Consider the following 24,562-nt stretch of genomic DNA (forward strand, 5'->3'; position numbering starts at 1 on the left):
GAATTTACCTTAATCATTAAAGAAGTGTAAACTAAATTGAAGCGTTAAGCGATTGAACGCGTATACGAATTCCAAACGGTGACAAAGCAAGATTTTATAATCGTTATGCCGCGAGTAAGCTCATTATTTGATTTTTGCTTTCGTGATTTATTGGCTCTCTCGAGCCTCTAAGAAACTTTCTCAAGCGTAATTGCAACTCGATCCTCGAGATAATCTGCAATTTTATTCTTGAAAAATGAATCAAAAGAATTCGAGCTTTTTTGTAATAAGCTCGTCTCTCTCTCTCTCACACTCTCTTGCCGCCACCGCAGCGAATAACTTGTTTTCGTGAAATTCTGGGTCGAGAAACCACAAGTATTCCTCATTATGCCTGTACACACATACAATATATATGTGTGCAGCAGCACATGTACACGCGCACGCTCGGCGCGTAAAGGCAACATTATAAAACTCGTCGGCGAGATACCTAGACGCGCTGCAGCTTTAACTCGACAGTAAAAAGCGTGTGTATTCGTTGTTTTGAAATTGCGAAATGCAAACGTGTAGAGCTCGAGAGGCCAAATACAGGATCAATTTTTTCAACTCGAGCTGCGTGTAAAAAAAGAGAATCACTTCGTGCGGTTTGCGCGTTGGGCACAGCAGCAAAAAAAGAAGAAAATGTTTTTCTAATCTTTTTAACCGCGTTAGCATGCAAAGCTTGGCCACGTACATGTATGTATGTGTGCGCGCGCGAGCTGGTTGGTACGTTCGCGATCGTAAATTTTACGGCCTCTGCGGGTACGTGCATATACACCGCGCGTGTGTTACGCGTACGTGAGATATGTTTGTGTAAAATTGAACGTATATATTCGCTCTCACTCTCTCGCGTCGTAAATTTATATCGCTTATATTCATTAGCGTTGTAGGCAACGAGATATAGCTCCGCGCAGCTGCACACAGTTTATGCATTTTTACATGTTATCTGATAATTACTCGATACAAAAAAAAGCATCACCCATTTTATGTGTGCGTGTATGTGTATACACGCCTCGTGTCGTGTCTCTCTCTGTCTCAGTCTCGGTCTTTCCTTTTTTTCTGCTCTCGATGATAACAAGTATATTTTAGAGATAAGATTTTTAATCTTTTGTCAACTATAAACGTTAATTGCATAACTAATCAAGTAAATACTCTCGATATCTCTTTCACGAGAGGAGCTCTGAATACAATTGTCACGCGCTCGTCTTCGTGCCTTTTTGTACAAACATTTGCATGAATTTAAGCTATGCTGCTCTTCATCTCTGAGGTAGATATTGCGCGAGTTTTCGTGAGGAAAGAAAGAGAGAGAGAGAGAGAGAGAGAGAGAGAGAGAGAGAAAGAAAGATAAAAATATACATGCCAATCATAAACATGCTGTTTGATCGTGTTCTTTACATTTTCAAGTAAAAATTCCTTGATACTATCTTTCAAAACACTTCCGAAATGTACTCTTCTCGTGTGTGTATGATATACATGACAAAAAACCGTTAAGCCTTATTATTATTTTATGTGCAGTTAAAATATCGAGCCAAGGCAAGTAATAGATCAAAAAAGGCATCGTTTATTGAGATAAAAATTGTTTAAATTATTCCACGTTTATCGAGTATATACAGATAAAGACTATAGTTATTTTTATAACGAGCCAAATGCAATAAGCCAGGCTGATTTATCATAATTTAAATTTATTTGCATAAGCATTGAAAGAAATGAGCTTGCGCTCGCGCGCGAACGAGCCAACGAGCCGGCGCACGTCTCTCCGCCTGCTTTAAAGTTGGTATAGAAAAATAAACGGGCCAGAGGCCGGGGCAGCTACTCGCAGGCTATAAAAATCTCATACGCCGTCTCGGTACGTTGACCCTGTTGAATAATCAACGAGCGCGTGTATATTATCAAATCTATCGATTCGGTAGCGAGATACACGTCCAGTTTTAATACTCGGCTCCGTATAGATCCGAGGCGCACGTATAATAATACTTGCGCGAGGCTAAAAAGGTGAGCGGCTTTATACTTACGTAAAAAGCCCCGCGGAGAGTTTATCATTCGTCTAAAGACAAAAGCTGCGGACTCGTTGAAATATTCAAACGGCGGCGCATATTCTATTCTCTCTTCCGCGTTTATAGAGTAGACCGTATATGACCAAGCCGTGTGCGGTTGATCATTTTACGATACAGCATAAACATGGCCGCTATTTTCGTCTCCGTCGAGCGTATCAACTATCGTGTCAAGAAATTTTATTCATACAATGTTGGAAAAAGTCAGCCGCGTTATTACATCGTCATTATGCATGTATACGAAAAGTTGAAGCGGTAGCAGCAGCGGCGGCAGCGGCAGTTTCCGCGCGCATAGCCAATTAATTCGCGGATATATCAATCTTTCAAAACTTTCGGATGCGTCGTAGTCGTCGTCGAGCTCGTGTTCATGCGTTCGTACGTGCGCTCGCTCGAGCAGCTAAGGTCCGAAAATAGTTTGGACTCGGGCCAGAACTTTTGCATACGTTTCTGGCACTGCTGTTTATACCCACAAATATACTTAAATATTGCATGTGTTTTATGTTGCAGCATGAAAATGGAGTGTGAGAAACTAGCGCAAGACCGGTTGGAAACACACAGACACTATGTCATGGTAAGATAAAATTTAACGAGTTATATATTCACTTCTTTTTTGCTTACTTTATACTGTCGCCAATATATAGAAGCTTATACCGCTAATCTTCCAAGCTTATTTTTCCATCTTATTTCTTCACGACTCTCGAGCCGAGTGAACGAAATAATTTACTTGACTCGCAGAGAGAGATCTGTCTCTTAGCGCTGCCTCGGTGTATATCATTTGATATTCACAATTTTTCAACTCTAGTTCGTTTGAATTATTTCGAACATTACGTTGACACGCAGATTAACCGACGATACGCCACAGAGTATACTTTGTTCGCCTATAATATTGCGTATAGAGAGAAAAAAAGGAAGTCACCAGAACATCGAAATTATTTCCTGCGTTCTCATCGTCAATTTCTCAAAAGCAAAACAACATTGTACGAGGTTCGATAATTATCTGCTGCTCGGTATTTATAACATAATTCGATGACTGGCATCTGTTTTTACGACGCTGGCAAAAATCGACCCACATAAACGTGCGCGCCAACACACACGTTCAATTACATTTTGTGTTGAATGTGTGTGAGCGAGTCTGTATATATGAATTTATACTTGTGTCACGTTTACGATAATAGGCTGAGCGAGAGAGAGCCAACCGCAATGTACGCGAACAACTGTCTCGGGTTCTTTACCATGTAATTGCATCCTCCTTATAAACCTCTCTCTCTCTCCTTCTCTCAATCCTCTTGGGAATTTCTTGCTAGCCTCGACTTCCGAGTTATTATCTTTCTCTCTCTCTCTCTCTTTCTCTCCTTGACGCAAGGCGGGAAAGCTAATTATACAATGAGAAAACTTCAACATTGCGCTCCGTGCTATCACAAACTCAATGTTGCATAAAAATGCCTCCACCTTTTTTTAACTTTTCCCGCGCGGTTAGACGCGAAGTTCTGGTTGACAGAAATGTATGAGAAGTAAAAAGGCGAGTTTCGCTAGCGCGCGCGTATACATCGTAAAAAGCACAAATTAACGTTAACTCGAGGAAATTAATTCTTATCCTCGGCTCGCTGGCGAATTAACGATATTCCGAGCGTCGTCGTAACTTCTTCATCGGTCCTGTGCGCATCGTGCGCACATAACGTACTCGTACGCATGTGCCTGGTATACGATTAATAAAGACTAATGGAGAAATTGCACGATATGTAAACTACCGTATACGCGCCGGTATATTTACGGTTTATACACACGAGCAGACAAAACTACGGTCCGCCGCAATAATTACAAAATTATCCGCTTGTATATAATATGTCGAAAGCTACGTCGTGCGGCCTGCGTGCATTTAATGGCTTCTCCAGTAGTAACAATCAATCTTCGCCATTCAGTTTGGCACGTTAATTTACGCGTGCGTCCTCCTTTGCTGCAGTGTGACGAGAAATGCATCATCATGATCGTCCAAGTCGTCGTCGTCGTCGTCGTTGCCGTCGCCGCCACATGTGTAATAAGATCCATTCGATCGATCAACGCGAAAACGAGTTTTGATTTTTTTTCTCTCTCGTCGTTGCCTGTGCAGTGGCGGTAGCCGAGCTCTCGACTGCGGGAATTATTTATTGCAATTACAAGATCTCCTCGCGAATATGTCTCTCTTTCTCTCGTTATGTGCCGTGTGCGCGCAGCTCGCGTGTTTATTGAGATCTCAAATTGATTCTTGTTAATACTTGATTGGTTTACATAATGCTCGACGCAGCAGCTGCGTACATATAAGCAATAAACGCCGCTAGATAAAAATCTTTGTTTGTTGAGAAACCGAAGGAGACGAAGAAAAATTGTTTTTGCCGCGCATACAAATTACTCGGCTAATAAGCTCGTCCGCCTTTATAATATAGGCGAGAGCGGCTGCGCCTGTATATTTATATCGATTATATTATCGCGAAATATCTAATTCTGTATAATAAATAATCGATCGCGTCGTTGCAGGCTTTTCCTCTATATATCTAATAAAATAGCTCCGGCGCGAGAGAAACAGCGGTAATAAGAGCTTCATCGTTCATTGCCACGGCGCGCGCAACTTTGCGCTCGAGCTCGAGCTCGAGAGATTAAAACGCGTTTCCATGAATATATACATGTATATATCTGCGCTCGCAAAAGAGAGAGAGAGAACTGAGAAATTTCCCGCACGCGATTTAATTGACGCGACTAGTTTAAATGCGATTAATCAAGATGCCGCGCGCTAGTTGTTACGTCGGTATTAGTAGCTCCTCTCCAGTAGTAGTAGTAGTAGAAGTAGTAGTAGTAGTAGTAGCGCAAGCTGTCTCGATGGACTTGAAGATTTATCGGGCTCGACTGTTCGCGCGCGCGCGGCTATATCGTGAGCAGATTAAACTCAATCGCCTCGACTACTTTACACGCTTTAGGAGTAACCGACACTTGTACGTATTTTCTTGCTTTATCGGCCAGGCAGAGCTTGGAGAGTTTTGTGAATTGCCGTTCCACCGCCCGTACACGTCCAAGTGTAAACATGCTCGCGGACTTTTTCATTTAATTTTCGAATCTCCACTCGAATTGTTTACGTGTTTTGTAACTATCAATCATTTTTGTCTTGGTACTTAAGGCACTCGATTGATTTACAGTACATCCTTGAAAAATAAACTGCTTCTTTCCCTCTTCCTCTCGGACTAGCTTTAATTTTTTTCATTAAAATTTATTGCTATATTATTAAAATGAAGATTTCATTGAATAAAACTGAATTAACACGTATGTCTTTCTGTTGCAGTACTACGAGATGTCATACGGTCTCAACGTCGAGATGCACAAACAGGTAACTATCTCCGGTCAAATACCGAGCCACGTAGCTAAAGAAAAAAAAAGAACAATGCAAGAGAGAGAGAGAGAGAGAGAGACGCGCACGAGTCGTAATAGCGCACACCAAGTAGAGAGCACCGTGGTGTATGTGTGCACACGAGATTGCCCCTTTACTCGCTGCGCGCGGAGCTGAGCACACACGAAGCGAAGCGCAAAAATGAGCAGAGAAAATGCGCTGCTGCTGCTGCTGCTCGAGAGCCTCGCGTTTATATAGATATATAACATGCATTACATATACTTGCCATGGCGGTGGAGGCAGGGTCACGCTCGCTCGAGCGCGAACGATAAGAACGTCGCCGGCTCGTCGATTACTGGCTTGCATAAAATACAGACTACGCCAACCGGCATGCCAGTAACAGTAGCTAACGCGCATAATTTGATTTCCGTGTATAATGCACCCGTGCGCACGTCCCTCTCTTTTATTTCTTTCTCTCTTTTTCTGTATATAAATCGCGCAATTTATAGAAATGACGACGCGTGAAAGTTGATGCTACTGCGAGATTAAAGCTCTCAATGTCTTTTGTTATTGTCTCTGAATTAATGCGTGCGAACGTACTTGTGAACGATAAAAACATAATCTACACTGTTTCTCCTCGTGCATATATTTGTAATTTTGCTCGTTACTCCTCCGAGGCACAAAGCCAAAAGTAATCTGCACGAGGGAATTAAAGATTTTCTCGTTCCAGTTAAGACTTAAGTGGCATATTTTGCTTCCCTCTGTCTCATTTCAACGCTACTAATAATGCGACGAAGCCAACTCGTAGAAGAGCTTTTCAGTGCCAAAAATCATGCAGCTAATGATAACAGCTGAGAAATGAATGGTTATTATTTTCGCTCGTGAATCTCTACAGATTAACTTACCAGTTCAAATTTATTTTCTCCGACGTATACGTGAGCTTTAAATATCGATCAGAGTGGACATAGGAAATTTTTCTTTACCCATCTTCAAACAAAACTGATTTACACGAACGAGTTATTATTTCGATGACAATAATTTGGAGGATCGATCAAAATAAACATTTGTTTTGCTCCAATTATGAAATTAATCACGCATGTGCGATCGTTTGTGTGCACACGTTACTCTCTTTTGCTTGACTTGAAATATACAAGCTTTTTATCTGCTTGTGTCATTTTCTTTGATGATTCAAACAGAAAACTTTTCATCTTCTGTTAATCCTCTCTCGTAAATATGCGCAAGCACGCGGGAATCTCTTTGGCAAGGCTCCAAAATTTAAGGTCAATTTGTCCTTTCGTATCTTTTCTTCGAACGTGTTTGAACTGGCGCCTCGACAAAATGCTCCTACAGTTTTTCTTTGCTCGTAGCAGCTCTGGGTAAATTACATGTATATTATTTTTGGTTACTCTTACTCATTTGTTTCTTTTTTTCCTATCCTCGTTTTATTTTTTTATATCAGGCGCTTTGCACTGCGCATTTAAAGCTAAAAACACGGTCTATTATTACAATTTTACCACTTCGGAGAGCAGTCACGGGTCGTTATCCCAAGCGCCGTATGGGGCCGCGTTGTAAGAAAAGCACACACTGAGAGAGCTCAAAAGTCGAGTACGTACAATGCGCGGGTGAATGTTAGCTGCAGATCACGTTTTAATACGTGTCGTATGTATAATTGTAAACTGGAAAATACGGACGGCTAAAAATGACTCTTTCAGTTTTTTGCAGTTCGTACTTGTTCTATGACTGTGTTTACAAAAAAATTATTTAATTCAACGGTTTTTTCAAAGAAACTCACGAGCATAGAATTTAATCCTGTCGCACTATGCAACATGGAGTATTTATTCTCCCAATTATTACTCGTTGACTCATTACTCGTATATTTTTTAATTACATTCTTTTTTTCAAAATGTTGATTAGTGGTGTATTGTTGTAAAAAAAAGAACGAGCTAAGTTTAGTTTCCACACTCGCTCACGATGATTTACACTCGAGCTTCTTCATTTTCTTTAGCTGCTTTGTTCCATCTTATCTTTCCGAAAATGTTTGTCGATGACTTTAGGTGCTTCGATTTTATTTTTTTATTTTTACCGCTTCGTTGAATAAATATTAAAAGGCTCTAACCATTGTGTGTTTTTGTGCGCGTATATTTGTGTGCTCCAACGATGGGATATGACTCAATTGTAAAATGTTAGTGAACTCAACTACTGTCGTCGACTCGTATTATGCTTTCATAAGTTGAATAAACTATTCCTTTTCTTGCTTATAAAATAAACATTCGGGAATGTGTAATTTTAGAACCTAGAAAGACCAAACATCAATCATATTTGTTTAGTATAAACCATTTTAGCGGAGAAAAAGAGTTGTTTTACTATAGAGAGAAAGAGAGAAAAAAAGACGGTACAGCTCGTAAACTAATAATAATTTTTGCGCAGTGATACTAAAAAAAGAAGCGTTTGTGCACTTATCGTTTTACTCAGTACATGCGCACGAGGGTCGTATAAATAAAAAAATAATAATTCCGAAAAAGGCACGTACTCACGGCACCGCGTGCGTGTATAAGGCCACGTTTCATAGCTATAAAATTGCCAAAAAAAGAACGTGACTGCGTGTGTATAACGAAATGAAATAACGTCGAAAAAACGCGTGTGTGTGCAAACGCGAGGCTTACGTTGACAAGAAGCGTTAACGCCTCGCGAGCGCAAGTGCGAGCAAACATCGCGCTGCGCTGCCTCGCTTTTGTATGTGAAAAAAAAAATGATTTAAAGTGGGTCGCAGCAGCTCTCGTCGTCACGGCTGGCATGAAATATAATTTTTTTTTTGTTTATCGTGCGCTACATGTGCGTATATAAAAATTCTCAACTCGATGTACCGCTCACGATAAAAAGAGCATATTTATTGCACACGTGATTGGGATGTTTTTCGATTGATTAAATTATTAACTGCCAACTGCGGGTACTCGTGTATTATATCGGCATCACGTATCATCGAGCAAGCTAAATTTTTGTAACAACAGAAAAAGAACGACTTCCCAAAGCGAAAAATCATACACGATGTTAAGTTTGTAAAAATAAACTCGTTCCGTGCAGCAGCGCAGACGAGCTCAAATGTGCTGTAAGCGCGTGAGAAGCACTTGCGCATTGCCTCGACATCCGCAAAGCGGATTGCTCTTAGTGTGACTTGGACATATATATAGCAGATGTATATATGCACAACACAGCAAAATACAATCCGGTTGGTTTATTTGTATAGCTTCACAGAGGCACGGCTTGGCTTTTGCATTAACTAGTCGTCGCGCGCGCGCCTGCGAGCTTTCGTAATATAAAATCGATACGTCCGCTTCGGGTCCGTCGTTTTGATAAAATATTCACGAATTCATTGTGTAGGTACGATGTAAACCAGCCAATTGTCGATTTATGTACAAACCGGAAATGCGGCCGGTACATGTGCACTCTAACTCTTTTATCGAGCCCTCTCTCTCTCTCTCTCTCTCTCTCTCTGACGTCAGGTCCGGAAAAAAGCGCTAATGCGTGTTAGGAATTGTTACGAGATAAGAGGAAGCCCTGCATCCTAATGATGCGCGATACACGATGTGTGCGCGCGAGAGGTACACAGGCCTTTTGTGTTCGAAACGGATGAGGAGCACTTATTAGATTAGCGTTAAAGTGGATTATTAACTCGTTATAAGCAAAAAATGTACGGCGAGCAAAAATATATTTTTCTTGTTTACTTTCAGACGGAGATATCGAAAAGATTGAACGCCATCATACTGCAAATCATGCCATTTTTGTCCCAAGAGCACCAGCAGCAAGTCCACACCGCCGTTGAAAGAGCAAAGCAAGTCACCATGGCAGAGCTCAACTCCATCGTCGGGGTAAGTTGAAAATTTATTTATATCAAATCAATGAATATATGTATCGAGCTTGTGTCATTGTCCTGTACATGCAACTCGACGTTATTTTATAATAAATTTACGAATCGACGCTTTATGTCGTCGACGGAGCTTTCATCAAGTATAATCGTCGGCTTCCGCAGTATAAGTACGAGTCACGCCGCGGCTGTAAATATATTTATATGTGTGCCAGCGGTGCTTCATGAAACATTCATTTTATTCGCATGAGCGGCTCGTATATTATAAGCCAACAGCCACCTTCGTATTAAGTTTATTAAAGTGTGAAAAATACATACGCGTACAGCAAATAGTTGAATTTTGTCGAAATTTCTGCGGGCCGAAACGATACGGGGTGAAAAAAAAAACACGAAGCAAAGTAGCCGCGACTTCAGACATTACAAGAGGTTACACAAAACGTGCACAATGTACATACGAGTGTAAATAGGTAGAATGTAAAATTTCCAGCCGTTATTGTTACGTCACTTACACGGGGCTCATTCATATTCGCGTGCTAAAGACTCGAGGTGTAGTTCAATACTCGTACACACTTGATTACACTCGAGCTAAATAGAAGCGTTTTATAATGTACATCGTATATGACGTGTTGTATTTCTGAAAAAGTCTCGTGCTATAGTCATGATACATATATTATAATGACTGCCGAGACTCGTAGCGTATGCATATTGTGTGGCGCGTCGAGGGCAAAAACACGTGATGCATTCATTCATGGACATGTACACTTACTCGTCGTCGTGGTACGGTCGTGTGCAGCAGCAGCAGCAGCAGCAGCAGCAGCAGCAGTAATAGTGGCAGCAGCGAAAAAGAGAAGTAGGTAGCTGCAGAGAGAGTAGCAGCTGTTAGCCTATCCCTGCGCGCACCCTCGTCAACTTCGCCCACTTATTTCGCAGTCGGCGAGCGAGCGACGGCTGCTACTGCTGCTAAATTGGCTTTCGTCTGTTGCCTCCCTCCCTCCCCCCGTAACCCACTCAGTTTGTGCATAATTGAGTTTCTAGTTGCCGCGCGCTGTGACTGCTTCTCCACTGCCTCTCTGCGCGACTACTACTGCCACTACTACTACTACTACTACTGCTCACTTGCACCGCTTGCGCGCGTCTCGAATAATTCCGCCTTCTTTCCCTTCCTATAGGATATAATATAGCTATATGACTCTCGTGGCCTCTTTTGCGAGCGACTCGAGCTGCTGCCTATATATATACACTCGTCTCATTGGACTTTGACTGGCTGCAGCGCGCACAATGCGCGACCGCGATTCATTCGACTTTTCGAAATGTCGAGCATTTTCATTGGATTACATGCTTTTGCAGCTCGCTCGTGGCTGCCAAGTATGCGCTCGCGAGCCGGTTCATCTGAATATGCATAAAAAGTGCCGAGCGCTGACTCGAAAAGTGACGCGACACTTATTGTTTCTCGAGTTACGTTCTCTGAAACGAGGTGTTATGTTTTTTCTCTCATTCGTTCGTTCGTCGTCGCCGAGTCGTATATCTGAATTCATCAACCGGCTGCGTCGGCGCGCCTGGTCGTCGTCGTTACGCTATTATTTCTGCGTATCGTAATGATCGCTAATGACTGTATTAAGCGAGCGTGCCAAGAGTGTTATATACAAGCCTGCAGAGGTGTTTTATCTTTCTGCGCGCACCACACGCGCATTATTGCTGAGAATTACGACATTTTCGCATTATAATTAACGAGGCGAGGAAAAAATGTTTATTCTAGTGGTAAACGATTGTGATTGATCGGTATCAGGTGGATCTGTACTCGCGATTCTCACGGATTCTGCCGAGTTGCATATTTGAGGTAGACTTGATCAAATTGCGTGTGGCCCGAGAATCTGCACTTTATTCTAGCAACTACTGCAAATTCCTAAAGCATCGATTGTTAATTTTAATCGATACAATAGACTCGACATTTTTACCCTCGCTGCATTCACAATGTCCTTTTCACTTTTGTCAAAGAGGCCTCGCGTGCTCGAGCGACTATCGATTTCATTACTTTGTACAGTTTACAAGCCTCGATCATCCCCAATCTCGCGTTATCGTTCCCCCTCGTGTGTAATACCACACCTTTCAAAGCCCGTTGTATTTTATCGCAGATCTTGTTTCCTCTTCTCGGTATTACGCACACGAGCACTTTACTTTCTTCCTTGGCGAGCCAGCAATTATTTCTTTGACGCTTTTTTCTTTTGATCCCTTTTTTATTCTCGGACAACTATGCGATTGAACGATCGATCTATCGAGCAGCCAAAGAAATGTAAGAGTAGATGTAGATACAGTTATAGATGCAATAAATATGCTTAAGAGCTTTGTTCGAATGAACGAAAACTATCGCAAAGCAACATTAATTATTCTGATCAATTTTACTTACTCGAGCAATGCGCATGCACCCACGTATACAACGGAACACAAAGTCTAAAAAGCACTTGTGATTCGGCGCACGAAACGCCGAACTTCTACCCACACTGGCGCGCGAGAAATTGAAACATCAGCGCAAATATAGCGTACATACAGAGTCACGGGTCCACTCAAGCATATAGACAGCGGAAGCCGAGAAAAAGTTTTCTCTCCTGCACGAGAAGGCGCGCAATCGGTGCTCCAGCAGCAGCGTGTACGTATACGTACAGAATAGCCTGTGCACGTAAAGCAACGTCACCGTTACTTTTTCGCGCGAAAAAAGAAGCAGACAAAAAGCACAAGCCGCAGCAGCAACAGCAGCAGCAGCATCAGCTCGTAGATTTTCGTGTTGCAGGCGTAGCAGCGTACATATATATAGCTTCGGAGTTTACGAGCCTCGAGTTTGGCCCTGTGCTGCGCGCGTGTGTGCATTCGACACGAGCTGCTGTTCGTCGAGAATACCTAATGCGCAGCACGGAGCTCGTCGGAAACTAAGTCTTCCTCCCTTGTTCGAAAAATCAATCTGCGCTCTCTGCTTTTTCCAAAGGCGAGCCAAAAAAAGCAACTCGGTAAAATGATCCATCCGTCAGTTATTCGGCCAGACGACGCAGACGATCATCGGGGCGCTCCCCTCAATCGTTAATTCGACACTTGGCTTTTTAACGAGTGCACCTCGGTCGTGCGTAATAAATCATTACCCCATCGAAATCACAACACACAAAAGCCCCGCAATTGCTCGAAATGTCCAAATGGACTGTTGCTGGGTGTATACAGTGCAGCAGCAGCAACAGCAATACGTACCCTATCGCGTGCAGATCGATTCTCGTAAAATCTGCCATAAAATTCTTTAGCCCCCTCACCGCGTGAAAACGGCCCACTGCGTCGTAAATTATATGTATGTATCTCTCTCTCTTTGGAAACGCGCGCATATAACCAGTCGCATCGAGGCGTGAAGACCCGTACTAACTTCGCTTTTAATGTTTATCGTTTAGTTTGGAAATCTGCATGAGAGATTTAGGGTGAACTATAGGGTGTAACTGAGTCGGATTAAAATGACAACTGTTCCATTCTGTGTGTGTGGACGCATACGTATATGCTAGGTACAGTGTATAATACAAGCGCCGCGCCACCATTCGAGGGGTTGAATTTAATCCGAGATAGAGCAGCAGCTGCAGTAAGAGAATAGCCGTGTCATTATCATGAGTAGACGATCGCGCACTCATTGAGACTAGGTCATGCATGCAATGCAAATAATTAGGCTATTACGGCTCTTTTTCCACTGTCGACCGCCCGTGTACCTTCTGGATAAACAGAAAATAAAAAATGTTTTTTTTCCTCTTACACGAATTTGCAGTGAAAAATGCGCCGAGGCAGAGAGGAGGGATTATTTATTGGACTTGTAGCGGCAGGCAAGCGCGCTCGTGCACAACACGCTCTTGAAAAGTTTTGGCGCCTGCCGCCGCCTCGTTTCTGCATAATTAGGAGCCGCAAAAGCAAGGCGAAAAAGCCCGAGCTTATTAATAAGTCCGACGATAGTCGACGCGAAATCCTATATGCATGCGGACATGGCCCACACATGTGTCTGCGTGCATACTCGCAGCAGTGTGCCCCATCCCACCTACCCCCGTCATCGTCATCCACACTCGTGTGCATTATCACTTCGTATATTTATTTACGTACACGAGTATACACGCGAGCTTTTATATTCATTGTGCACATGCGCGAGCGAAGAGGCAAAGTGGAAAAAAACAACGGCGGGACTCTCTCGTATGTACATGTGGCTTAGTGCTCTCCCTAATATTACACCGAAAAGTGTACAATAAGCCACCCCACACGCATACGCGTACATACACAGGCTGCCTTTGACCCCATACCAACGCGTCTGGAGCATTAATTTTGTACGCGCTCCCTTTCCTTTCATGCGTGTATATCTGTGTGTATATATGTACGCATTATTCCGTTTAAAATGTATATGTTAACACGTGTGCGAGTCCCGCGCGATATGTCTTTTGCACGCGGCTTTTTTCGGCTGCTTGTTGTTCCTTTTCAAAGTATAAGATTTTGGCTTTGCGTACAACCCCTCGGGCAGTACGGAAACGGCCAATTGCTTACCAAATTCAAACCTCACAATCGAATGTCGGCTATCTGCTTTTTGAATTGCCTTTTAATTTTATGTATATTTTTATGGTTTACAGCAGCAACGCCCCCCCGATATGTCACGACTGCTGCAACAGATGTCGGTCCAGCACTTGCCTCCCGGTGCTGCATTAGGTCCACATCCAGGCCTGCCAGGCTTACCTGCCCTCGGACCCGGTGGTGGTCTCCCAGTACCGACTTCGGCGGCGTCTCTTATCGGACTCGGAATACCTCCTGGTGCACCGCCGACTCCGTCGAATGCCAACATTCATGCCTCGCCGATACACCCAAAGACCGAAATGACTCACAGAAATAACCAACCGGATGATGCCAAAAGTAACGGAGGTAAGTTTCAATCGAGATAAACTGCAAATATTTGTGAGGATACTAACGGTGCATTAAAAAACGTCAAAATGAGAAGCAATGTCAACTTTAGATATTTAAAAAAATATGAGGATGAAAATTCAGTAGCAATGGTTTTTATTTGCAATCTTTATTTTTGTAATAAGAGACGGTAACAAGCAGTGACTAACGAATATTTTTTTAATAAACGCACTTGTTTTGTGCTCGGTATAAAAACGATTTCGTGCGTGTGCAGATATCCAAATTCACTTCTCAATTTTACACGTGCCTATGCACTCTACTTTCTCTCTTGCAATAATCCCCATTTGCAATTTCGCGTTTTACACCGAATGGAAATAATTAAAATGACCCATTCGTTGATCCCCGGCGTTGTTCTCTCTCTCTCTCTCTCATTTTCCCGCTTTCTCTTTGTTTACACATGATTGCACAATCCGCGCACGCGTGTATTTACGCATGACGATGCGATGAATTCGAAATGCAACGAGAAACGCCATACGCGTGACTCTTTTTTCCAACACTCTTGCCGCGCTGAAAAATAAATCAATAATTGTTGAAAAATCGTGGAGCCGAGGGAACAAAAAAGCGACGTTATATAAACCAATATGTGTGTGCGAGGTGCTACAAAACAAGCTTTTTTCAAACTTCGTAAATTTACACTTTTGGAATTCGGTTATTTCATCAGAATTTTATTGAAATTCGTTTGAATCGAATCGAGAAAAGCGTCGGACGCGTAATTTGAATATCAGAGCTTTCGCCAAAGTCAAAGCGAAATAAACTATGTCGCCAAATATGGAACAAACAATTGATAACCGTGATCCTCATTAATTAAACTTCTCAAATAATTTCTTTATTAAAATAAAGAGAAAAACGAGCGTAGTCGAAAAAACGACGGATTGACTTTTACAGCGCGCGCATATATTACTTGCGTACTCTGTTGTCGCACATTTCTATTGCAAGCGCTCTTTTTTTCGTCGTTGAAACGTCACGCATATACACGCTTACTCGAGCTCTAATTAAAAACTCAGCGCGCAATCAAAGAGCCAAGAAGAGCTTCGCACACACTTCTCTCCCTCTCTCTCTCGCTCTCGTTTTTTTTGCTTGCCAAGGGAGCTCACGTCGCTGCTTTTTACAATAAAAAAAAAGAAGCGAGCTCTGCTTTGAAAAAGCTCGTGCATATACACAGAGAGAAAAAGTGAAAGAGAGAAAGAGAGAGAGAGAGAGAGAGAGAGAGAGAGAGGCTGGGAGGGAAAGAGAGAAGTAACGTTTGATCCCAACCGACGAGAGAATTTTTTTCAAAGGAGAGAAAAGAAGCCGTAAGCAGTAGGTGTGCTACGAACGAGAGAGAAAAATAGAGCAAAAACGAATGTCGAATATACGTGAATATGCATGAGGGATGATCGTTTATGTACCTACCGTAGCTACCGTGGAACTGATGCGTTATTAACATTCTATCGGGTCAGCAGTTATTTCACATTTCGATGTACCTACCCAAGCCTCGCAAATATATTATCTACTTTTTAGCCGCTCACACCGCGGAACTTGGGGGGCTTTGTAGCTTTTACATGATACGCATTGTGTATCATATACTCTCGCTCTCTCGTACATAATAATATATATAACTCGCCAAAACTAATTTTACCACTCTGAATAACATGTTCCTTTTTTTTGTTTGTTCTACAGGACTCAGTTCAGCCGAAGAGAGACACGTGAGTAAACAGAAAATAATATAATTTTACAAACTGATATGTTTCGATGCTGCATGTATACGTTTGCCTCGTTGTCATTTGCGTTTTCTACGACGCACACAGGTGACCGATTTTTTTCTCGTCCCTCGCGAAAATGCTTTATTCGCGTTAGTACAATTGAAATTCTCGCCAATTTCCCTCTTTTTGCGTACCGGAAAAAGAAAAGAGAAGCAAAAATTGTGCCGATTTTTTTGTGTCGTTTTCGTCCAAGTGCGCACGGAGCAGTTTTAAAGGCCGAAATCCATTCTGCAATCTCCAATTAGTCGGTAATTCCTGCGAATCTCAGATATTCTCTCTCTCTCTCTCTCTCTAGCGTGCTGCCCCACGATGGTCTGGTTCATATAGAAGGCAGGGAACAAAAGCACGTGCACGAGATCGCGCGCGCTCGAGCTCTCGAGAGCGCTATAAGAGGAGCAAAAGCGAAGAGCGAAAAAGGTTGTAAGAAAAGAGGAAGAGCATTACGCGGAGGGAGAGAGAGTCTGTAATCATCGCGAACCGCTCGGTTACCGCCCATCGACGCCCTCCTCGCATCTAGTTGGCTATATATATAAAAGCGTGTATAGCCTCGGCTCTTTCCATTTTCTTTTCCTGTGGTCGCAACGGGCGTCCTCGGCTTGCTCTCGCATACCCATACCAGTATGTGTACTATATGCACCAGATACATCCTTTGGTTTTATTTCCAGGTGTGTGGGTTTTTGTACCTCCGAGCGTACAGAGAGCACAGGCCCTATCCTCTGTAATCAGCAAGAGCTCATTGCAAGGATGCTGCGAGTTGAGAGATCGCAGCCTCTGCTTCTCTGTCTGTGCACTTCGTACGCCAGGCCTATCCATTATGCACATTTCTTTCTGTTTGCAGATTCGAATATCGAACGTCCACTCGCTGAGTATCCGGCGCAGTTCATCGAGTTTTCGCAATTTTTACATGTTTCGATGGGTCCAATGTCTCCCGTGTAAATCACGATCGCTTGAAAATCATTTGCGAGTCGATGCACATCGTTGCGAGCGATAAATCAATCAGAGTAATACCTGCAATCATTACAGAGCATTTCTTTCCCCCCAAAATAATCCCCTGACACGATAAATCAATTTCCGTCGTCTTTGTCCGCGCGTATAAATCATCCCCGTATAAATCTCAATTTTCCATCATTAAGCTCTTTTTTAAGCCATTTCTCTCTCTTTCTCTCTCCCTTTCTTGTGCTGTGTCGGCTATCGTCTCTTGTGGTCTGATAATAAACTCGAAAAACCGCACCTTCTTGAAATCATTAACGCGCTCTAGAGCAAAAATCCGTTAAAACCGCTCCTCTTTCAGCCTACATTTACATTCTTATATACACTCGTACGCTCGGCGTATATAGCCAACACATATCTCGTTCAGCACGCCTACAGCATCCTCCGAATTCCATTACGGGCCATTATACTCGCTTGCTCTCTCTCTCTCTCTCTCTCTCTCTTGCCTCGGTCTCTCGAAGCGCGCGCGGCGTGATCGTCCTTTTTTGCGCGCTTCTGCTGAGCGAGGAGTCTTATATTATTATATACTTCTTTGTTTGTTTGTTGTATGTAAGCCTGTTCTGCTCGAATGAAGACGAAGAAAAAAAAATGAAGAGAGAGAAAAGAGAGAAAAGAAACGAGCTCGCAAGGCTTGTTTTCTTCCTCTTTGTTTTGGTCGGCAACGTGGAGCGATATGGTTTCGTATTTTATTTTTTTCCTCTTTTTATTCGTTCCTTTACTCATCAGAAGAAGGAGGAGATTTCGAGTTGCGAGACACGTGTTAACTGCTGTGTTGTGTATATACATAGCCACACACACGTATGATGCACGCATATATATATATATATATATATAATACGTGCACTCGCTGCGAGGGTAACGAATTGAACGTGTTTCAATCCTCGTCTTTTTTTGCGATTTGTTATTCTCGATCCTGGCTGCTGCTGCTCTTGCCGCTATACCCTGCGAAGTCGTATCGATTTTGTACTTGCTCTAGATGAATTATTATCGACCGATCGGACGAATAGAAAACACGTAAATCGAGGTTTTTTTCAACCGTACACATCTCGTCATTCTTGCGAAGATCTTGGCAGCAATTTTTTTCTTGCAAGCGAACGTATATCCAAGTTGGTAAGTTGTCTGAGCCGCAGATAGTTCGCGAATACGTGTGCGCGCGGAATCAACGTCTTTTACCATATAGCCAACTCGCCATACCGATCGCTCGTTTCAATGACTAAATTACACTTTCCTCTATACTCGCGGTTGCGGTTTGCGAATACTCCACGCATACTCCGAGAGAGATAAGAATGCTGTTCTCAACCTGAAACGAGACACTTGCGTATATGCTGACTCGTTCAAGGATTACGATTGGCTTTTCGCATTTCGATTCGAGGTTCGACGTTCTTCTCTTTTTTTCTTTTTTATCTCACGACATCGTCCCGATTGCTGGTAGAGAGAGCTCGAGAGTGTTTAAAGCCTAGTTTAATAGATCCCATTCGAAACGGCCACTGGTATTTCTCGGTCACTCTAATTTCTTTTCTCTTCAAAAAATGCTCTAATCGCATTTATTTTCTCGCTTAATGACACAATATGTTTTGAAACGCCTGCTCGGTTCACATGATCCGATATAATGATTTGTCGAATTTCCAACACCACTTGAATTGTCGATATCGGAGGAGATCATGCGCGCGCGTTTAAAGCGTCAATTTCATTTGTGAACACATTCAATACCGACCTGTCATTGTATAATGGAGTTTCTTTTGCTACGCAAGTCACACTTACTGGTTTACTTTCCAACCCACAGCCTCCATTAACAGACTGCATGAAACAAACCATATATTATCGATTTTTTTCTTGAAAGTCCAATACTTCACATTTCTAACAAAATTATACAGATGAAAGTGAGTAATTTGTGAGTAAATTACATTTTTAATCGTATTTGAGAGACTTACTGAGATTTTTTTCTCTTGAAAAATTGAAAACTGACCATAATGTATCCTCATTGTCCAAGTCACCGCCTTGCATTGTGATTATTCATGCATGAAATTAAAAAAATGAATGAAGTCAAAATAAACACTGCACACGCTTCGTTGGTGTAAATACTAGATAATCCTCGTCCATGCATTGTACGTAATACGTACTACGTATACGTACCAGTTATCGGCTTAGCTGAGATTCATAGTCTTGACTTTTTTTCATCGAAAATTGATTTTCTTGATATTTGAGCTTAGTCCCTTTCGATAGTCTCAATGAGAATCTATTAGATGACTAATCACCTGAAGCATTTTCTTCGTCAAGCTTCTTACAGGGTGAAAATGATCGTATTTTTACTTAAGAAGATTAGGTTTAATCGCTTGTATTGAATTAATAATTTGTATACGGACTCGTTGGCGCATTAAAGTGGAAGTCAGAAAAGAGGTAAAAATAGACCAAGACAATCTCGTTGTCCCGATCGACCTTGGTCATTTTGAAAATGGAAATTTATGTCGAGTAAACCGGACCAATATCGGATTCAGCAATTTAAGGCAGCCCCGCGCCGCGTTAAGCTGCGGGAATCATCAATTTTCAACTTCTCGGAATCGAAGATGTCGCCGTGCAAAGCCTCGAATATACTCGATATTCGCGCTTGTAAGAGAGCTGCAGATAAGGATCGAGATTATTGAGATCGATAAGGCGCCACGGAGTGAATCCGCTGCGCGCGCTCCTTTTGCCTTTCGATCATTATGTCGGAATCAATTAAATTTCATCGAAATTCGCCGAGGTTTTGCATATAGGCAGGCGGCGCGCGCATTAATTAACGATGGAAAATGAACGTAGCCTTTCTCGATACATGTGTAGTTATCGTGATTTTGCGCGCGCGCGCGCGTGTGTGTGTGTGTATTTACGCACTAGAGATTATGCGTGTATGTGTGGGAGTGAAACGAGACACGAAGAAATACGATTCGATCGATTATACACGTTTTTCGTGCGAAAATAATACGCCTTATGTGTGTACACTTGCATCATATCGAAATGAAATTTTAGCAGTCGGGGCTAAAGTACGCAACGGGGCTATATTATAACGTATACATGCAGCGCGGCTCGTGTAACTTTATACATCTCAATATATAGTCGAGAGTACGTGCGGATGAAGTACGAATGTATTATATGTGCTGTTACAGAGAGCTTCGATATCGCCAGCCGACAACAAGTATATCAGGCAACGCTCGCCGCAAGATAATCTACACAGTCATCACTCATCGAATCATCACGAGCATCCGATTCATATGAAAAAAATGAAGAAGGAACACGAGAAAGATCTTGGCCACGTGAGTATACTTTGAGCGCTTTTATCGCGAGCCGCGACCGATTCCACAACTTTCGTGTTTTATCGCGTATAGCTGCGACGTTCAACTCCCGTAATAATGTCCAAGTCTCGGAACGATAACTCACCTCCCCAATATCTTTTTGCCCGAAAAACAGCAAAGCGACGGAGAGAAAAGTGACCAAGATCTCGTGGTCGACGATGCCAGCGACTGCCCTGCTAGTCCCGCTGTGAATGGCACCGCCTCGCCCCGCGAAAACGGCATCGAGAAGCACACCGCCTCGGGTATGAGCAGTGCCGGTTCCTCCAGCAATGGCAATGGCCAGCTGAAGAAGGACGTGCCGCCTCAGTCGCCTCGCAGCGGCACTAGCAGCAACGCTAGCACCCCCTCGGCCAAGAAGATGGAGGAGCGCGAAAAATCCGCCACTCCGATCTCGAAGCCCATGACGCCGACTCCTTCGGCGGCTCTGAAGCCCGCGAGCACGAGCAAAGCTCCGGCTGCCATGCAGGGCCCACCACCTCCGGGTGGCATGCCCGGCGCTTTCCCCGCCTACTATCCTCCCGGACCGCATCATCTGCCACCGGGAGCCAACCCAGGCCAACTAGAGCTCATGGGATATGGTGCCTACGGCGCCCCGAGACCACCACTGGGTGCCGGAATTCCACCTCAGATGTACGATCCGCATGGCGCCATGAGAATGCCGCTGCCAGCTGCCTCCGTTCCTGGTGGAAAACCGTAAGTAACTCGATTCTTCCCTCACAGAGCTCGTCTTTTGAGTCTATGCAATCGATCGATGTTTAATCGTGACCATCGTCTTCTGTTTCTTGTTCTTGCAGAGCTTACAGCTTCCATGTTTCTGGCGACAATATCATGGTACCGGTACCGTTTCCTCCAGATGCTCTCATGGGCGCCGGAATTCCACGACATGCCCGGCAAATCAGCACACTCAACCATGGAGAAGTAGTGTGCGCTGTGACGATCTCGAACCCGACCAAATATGTCTACACCGGTGGAAAGGGCTGCGTGAAGGTGTGGGACATCAGCCAAACCGGCAACGGCAACTCCAAACCCGTGTCCCAATTGGACTGCTTGCAACGTGAAAATTACATCAGGTCCGTGAAACTGTTGCCCGATGGACGCACACTCATCGTCGGAGGAGAAGCCAGTCAGCTCAGTATCTGGGACTTGGCTAGTCCAACTCCAAGAATAAAGGCCGAACTAACGTCTTCGGCTCCAGCCTGTTACGCACTCGCGATCTCGCCGGATTCGAAAGTTTGCTTCAGCTGCTGTAGCGACGGCAACATCGCCGTGTGGGATCTTCACAATCAGGCGCTCGTCAGACAGTTCCAAGGCCACACCGATGGTGCATCGTGCATCGATATATCTGCCGATGGCTCCAAGCTGTGGACCGGAGGTCTCGACAACACTGTGCGCTCGTGGGATCTTCGCGAGGGTCGTCAGCTCCAGCAGCACGACTTCACCTCGCAGATCTTCTCACTTGGCTACTGTCCCACCGGCGAATGGTTAGCCGTGGGTATGGAAAATTCTAACGTTGAGGTACTGCATGCGACCAAACCCGACAAGTATCAGTTGCATCTGCACGACTCGTGCGTACTGTCGCTACGATTCGCTTCCTGCGGCAAATGGTTTGTTTCTACTGGCAAGGACAACCTTCTCAACGCATGGCGTACACCTTACGGAGCCTCGATATTCCAGGTGAGTCTTTTATACTTTGTGTTCGGCTCTTTCTGCTGCTGCTGCTTATTATTATGTATTACAGTATTACAAGCGCGCTCGAGCTTACATGTGGACACACACACGTATACCTATAAATACGCGCATTCTCGTTTTCTTTTCCTTTTAGCACGTTCTTTATTACCAAACGCGTTTTTATGGCTCCTGCGTACACACTTGCGCGCGCGCACGCGGCACTAACCCCATTGTGCGTGAAGTAGTCGTCTTTTTGCCACCATCGTGGTAACACGACTGAAGCGAGTTTATCGCTGTGTTGCGAGCTTGTTTCTTTTTTCTTCTGCAGCTTTTAAAGCTAACGCCTTTTTTACGGCCAGTGGCTATTATGCAGCTTTCGTGCGTTATTTTTTTTCCCTTCCTCTTGCTCTCTCTCTCTCTTTCTCTCTTTTTATTTGATTGCCTATTAAGGTGCGCAGGACGTTGAAATTTGAAGCGAGGCCTGTGGAGTGAAATACGACCGCCACAGACGGAGATGTGAATTTCGGTAAATTATTGCGAAAAAAATACGCTCGCGCGTAGATGCTGTGTATTCGAGTCCATCGCGAGATTATTCCTCGAAGCAGTATAGCTCGCGCGTCTTCTCATTTGAATTTTTATTGCCGCCTAGCCGTATATGAAATTAAAAGTTTAATTTTCACTCGCAAAGCAAATTATCAAAGCGTGCATGATACACGTGTCACGAATCTCATAACTTTGACTATTAAAAACTGCTCTCCACAAAACTACGCACGCGCACACATACATACACATTTTACGTAATAAAATATAGATTATTTTTCTCTCGATTCGAAACGTGTACGTTTTATAGGCATTGAATAAATTTTTCTTTTTCGTTTCCTGTTACAGTCGAAAGAATCGTCGTCCGTGTTGAGCTGCGACATTTCCATAGATGACAAATTCATCGTCACTGGTTCTGGTGATAAGAAAGCAACGGTCTACGAGGTGATGTATTAAAGCAGCCACCTTTGTGCCAGACAGATGCAGGAACACAGGCAGACTTGAGAAAATTCTTCGAGTCTCACGCACAATTTCAGCATGCCAACTGACCATATTGTACATAAGAGAGAATAGATGGTAAGACTGTCATGATCACTGTCCAAATCACCCGTTGGCTGAGTTTTCGTATCATCGAATTTGTGCGGAAATGTTTATAACTACACGCGCGTGCAATTATAATTATTATTACCTCATAAAAAATTCATTGTTACAATTACCATTAAAAATTATAAACGATTATTGCTATTTTTGTAATTAATTTTCGTATGATTCTATAAGATAAAAGTAGTATTTAAAATTTTAATGAGCGCGAGATAATTTGATTATATTTTTAAAATCAACAAAAGTCGTTAGCTTGTTGGGTAAAAAATGTACTTTCATGCATATTTTAACGCAAACATATTTATTTTTTACAATATGTTCATTTGAATGTATATGAAAGTACTGCATAAATCTCATTAACTGAGAGAAAATGAAGCATTTCTTCGACAGCTCTTTGACATTGCATAGACTTAGATTTTCATTAAATCGTTGTTTTTTTTTAATTTTTTTACGTTTATTTTTGTTTTAAGACTAAGCAGATGAATCGCGACGACGAAAGAGAGTGAGTGTGCACGAGCGATGTGATGAAAGCTTTAGTACATGCAAATACAGACGCGCGTCGGGCTTATTATATAAAATGAAGTAAGAGCAAAATAGAGGAAGAAAGAATAGCTTACGACTTTGTGCGCAGCAAGTTGCACACATGCATTAAGTCATTGTCGTGTCACGAGCGTAAAGAGGCAGAGAAAGAGAGGGAAGGAGGGAGAAAGAGCTGCAAATGGCTAACGCGCGTCCGCTTGTATGTGCGTGTGTATGTGTGTCTTGTTAAAATACAATGCACAGACGCACGCATCTCGGCAACTCCGCGCTGTCGTGTATCGCATTTATGTACATTTTGTATATACAGCTTTTAACTACTTAGGTATTCTTACATATACATACACATACATCCACGGAAGCATACATAAACACGTACACCTGACACACACTTGGTCTCTGATATTTTTTTACGTGATTCATATAGATTTATCAGACTTATTTGATACATGAAAATATGTTTAAACGCTCTTTTGAAATGCATTAGATGTGTATCGTAATCGAGATCTTTATTAATATTTATAATAATATATAATACCTTCAGGTGATGATTAAAGAAGGCTAATAAGTTATAATGTTATAGAAATATTTCAATTGATTTTAGACTAAACGCAAACAATTAATGCATGTGCGTAGATTCATTGATAATTGGAAATGAAAATTATTGAAATTTATAAATTATAGTTGACAATTGTATATAGAAATATATTGTATTAATTATTAATTTGTACTTTCTTTTGCGTTTAGCGCACGATTATAAGTTATAATTTATAACAATATAAAAGTATGTTTCTCTCTCGATCTTATACTCGAGGAAAATTACAATTAGCAAATACATGACGAGAAATTCAACGGTCATACGTTTGCTAAGCGAATTAAAGATTATGATAAGATCCGCGTCATAATTAATGTCGCTTAATATGAATATG

The 24,562-nt window shown here is 42.7% G+C and overlaps 1 protein-coding gene across 5 annotated transcripts in view; it reads left to right on the plus strand.

Moving 5' to 3' along the window:
• Nucleotides 1-23,674, plus strand: part of LOC106649669 (protein groucho-like) — a 45,129-nt gene extending 21,455 nt beyond the window's left edge. For 2 of the 5 annotated variants that reach the window (XM_014367230.2, XM_023460292.1), the window contains 9 exons: nt 2,574-2,637; nt 5,374-5,418; nt 9,147-9,284; nt 13,906-14,191; nt 15,890-15,915; nt 20,103-20,249; nt 20,404-20,981; nt 21,083-21,962; nt 22,845-22,952. In XM_014367230.2, coding sequence (XP_014222716.1) covers nt 2,574-2,637; nt 5,374-5,418; nt 9,147-9,284; nt 13,906-14,191; nt 15,890-15,915; nt 20,103-20,249; nt 20,404-20,981; nt 21,083-21,962; nt 22,845-22,952 — 2,272 coding nt within the window. Of the gene's footprint in view, nt 1-2,573; nt 2,638-5,373; nt 5,419-9,146; nt 9,285-13,905; nt 14,192-15,889; nt 15,916-20,102; nt 20,250-20,403; nt 20,982-21,082; nt 21,963-22,844 lie in introns of all 5 variants that reach the window. The other 3 variants (XR_001339306.2, XM_023460293.1, XM_014367207.2) reach the window with 3 other exon arrangements.
• The last annotated feature ends 888 nt before the right edge of the window (nt 23,675-24,562 follow it).

The sequence above is a fragment of the Trichogramma pretiosum genome, unplaced genomic scaffold (genome assembly GCF_000599845.2).
Source record: "Trichogramma pretiosum strain Unisexual culture from Peru unplaced genomic scaffold, Tpre_2.0 scaffold45, whole genome shotgun sequence".
NCBI lineage: Eukaryota > Metazoa > Arthropoda > Insecta > Hymenoptera > Trichogrammatidae > Trichogramma > Trichogramma pretiosum.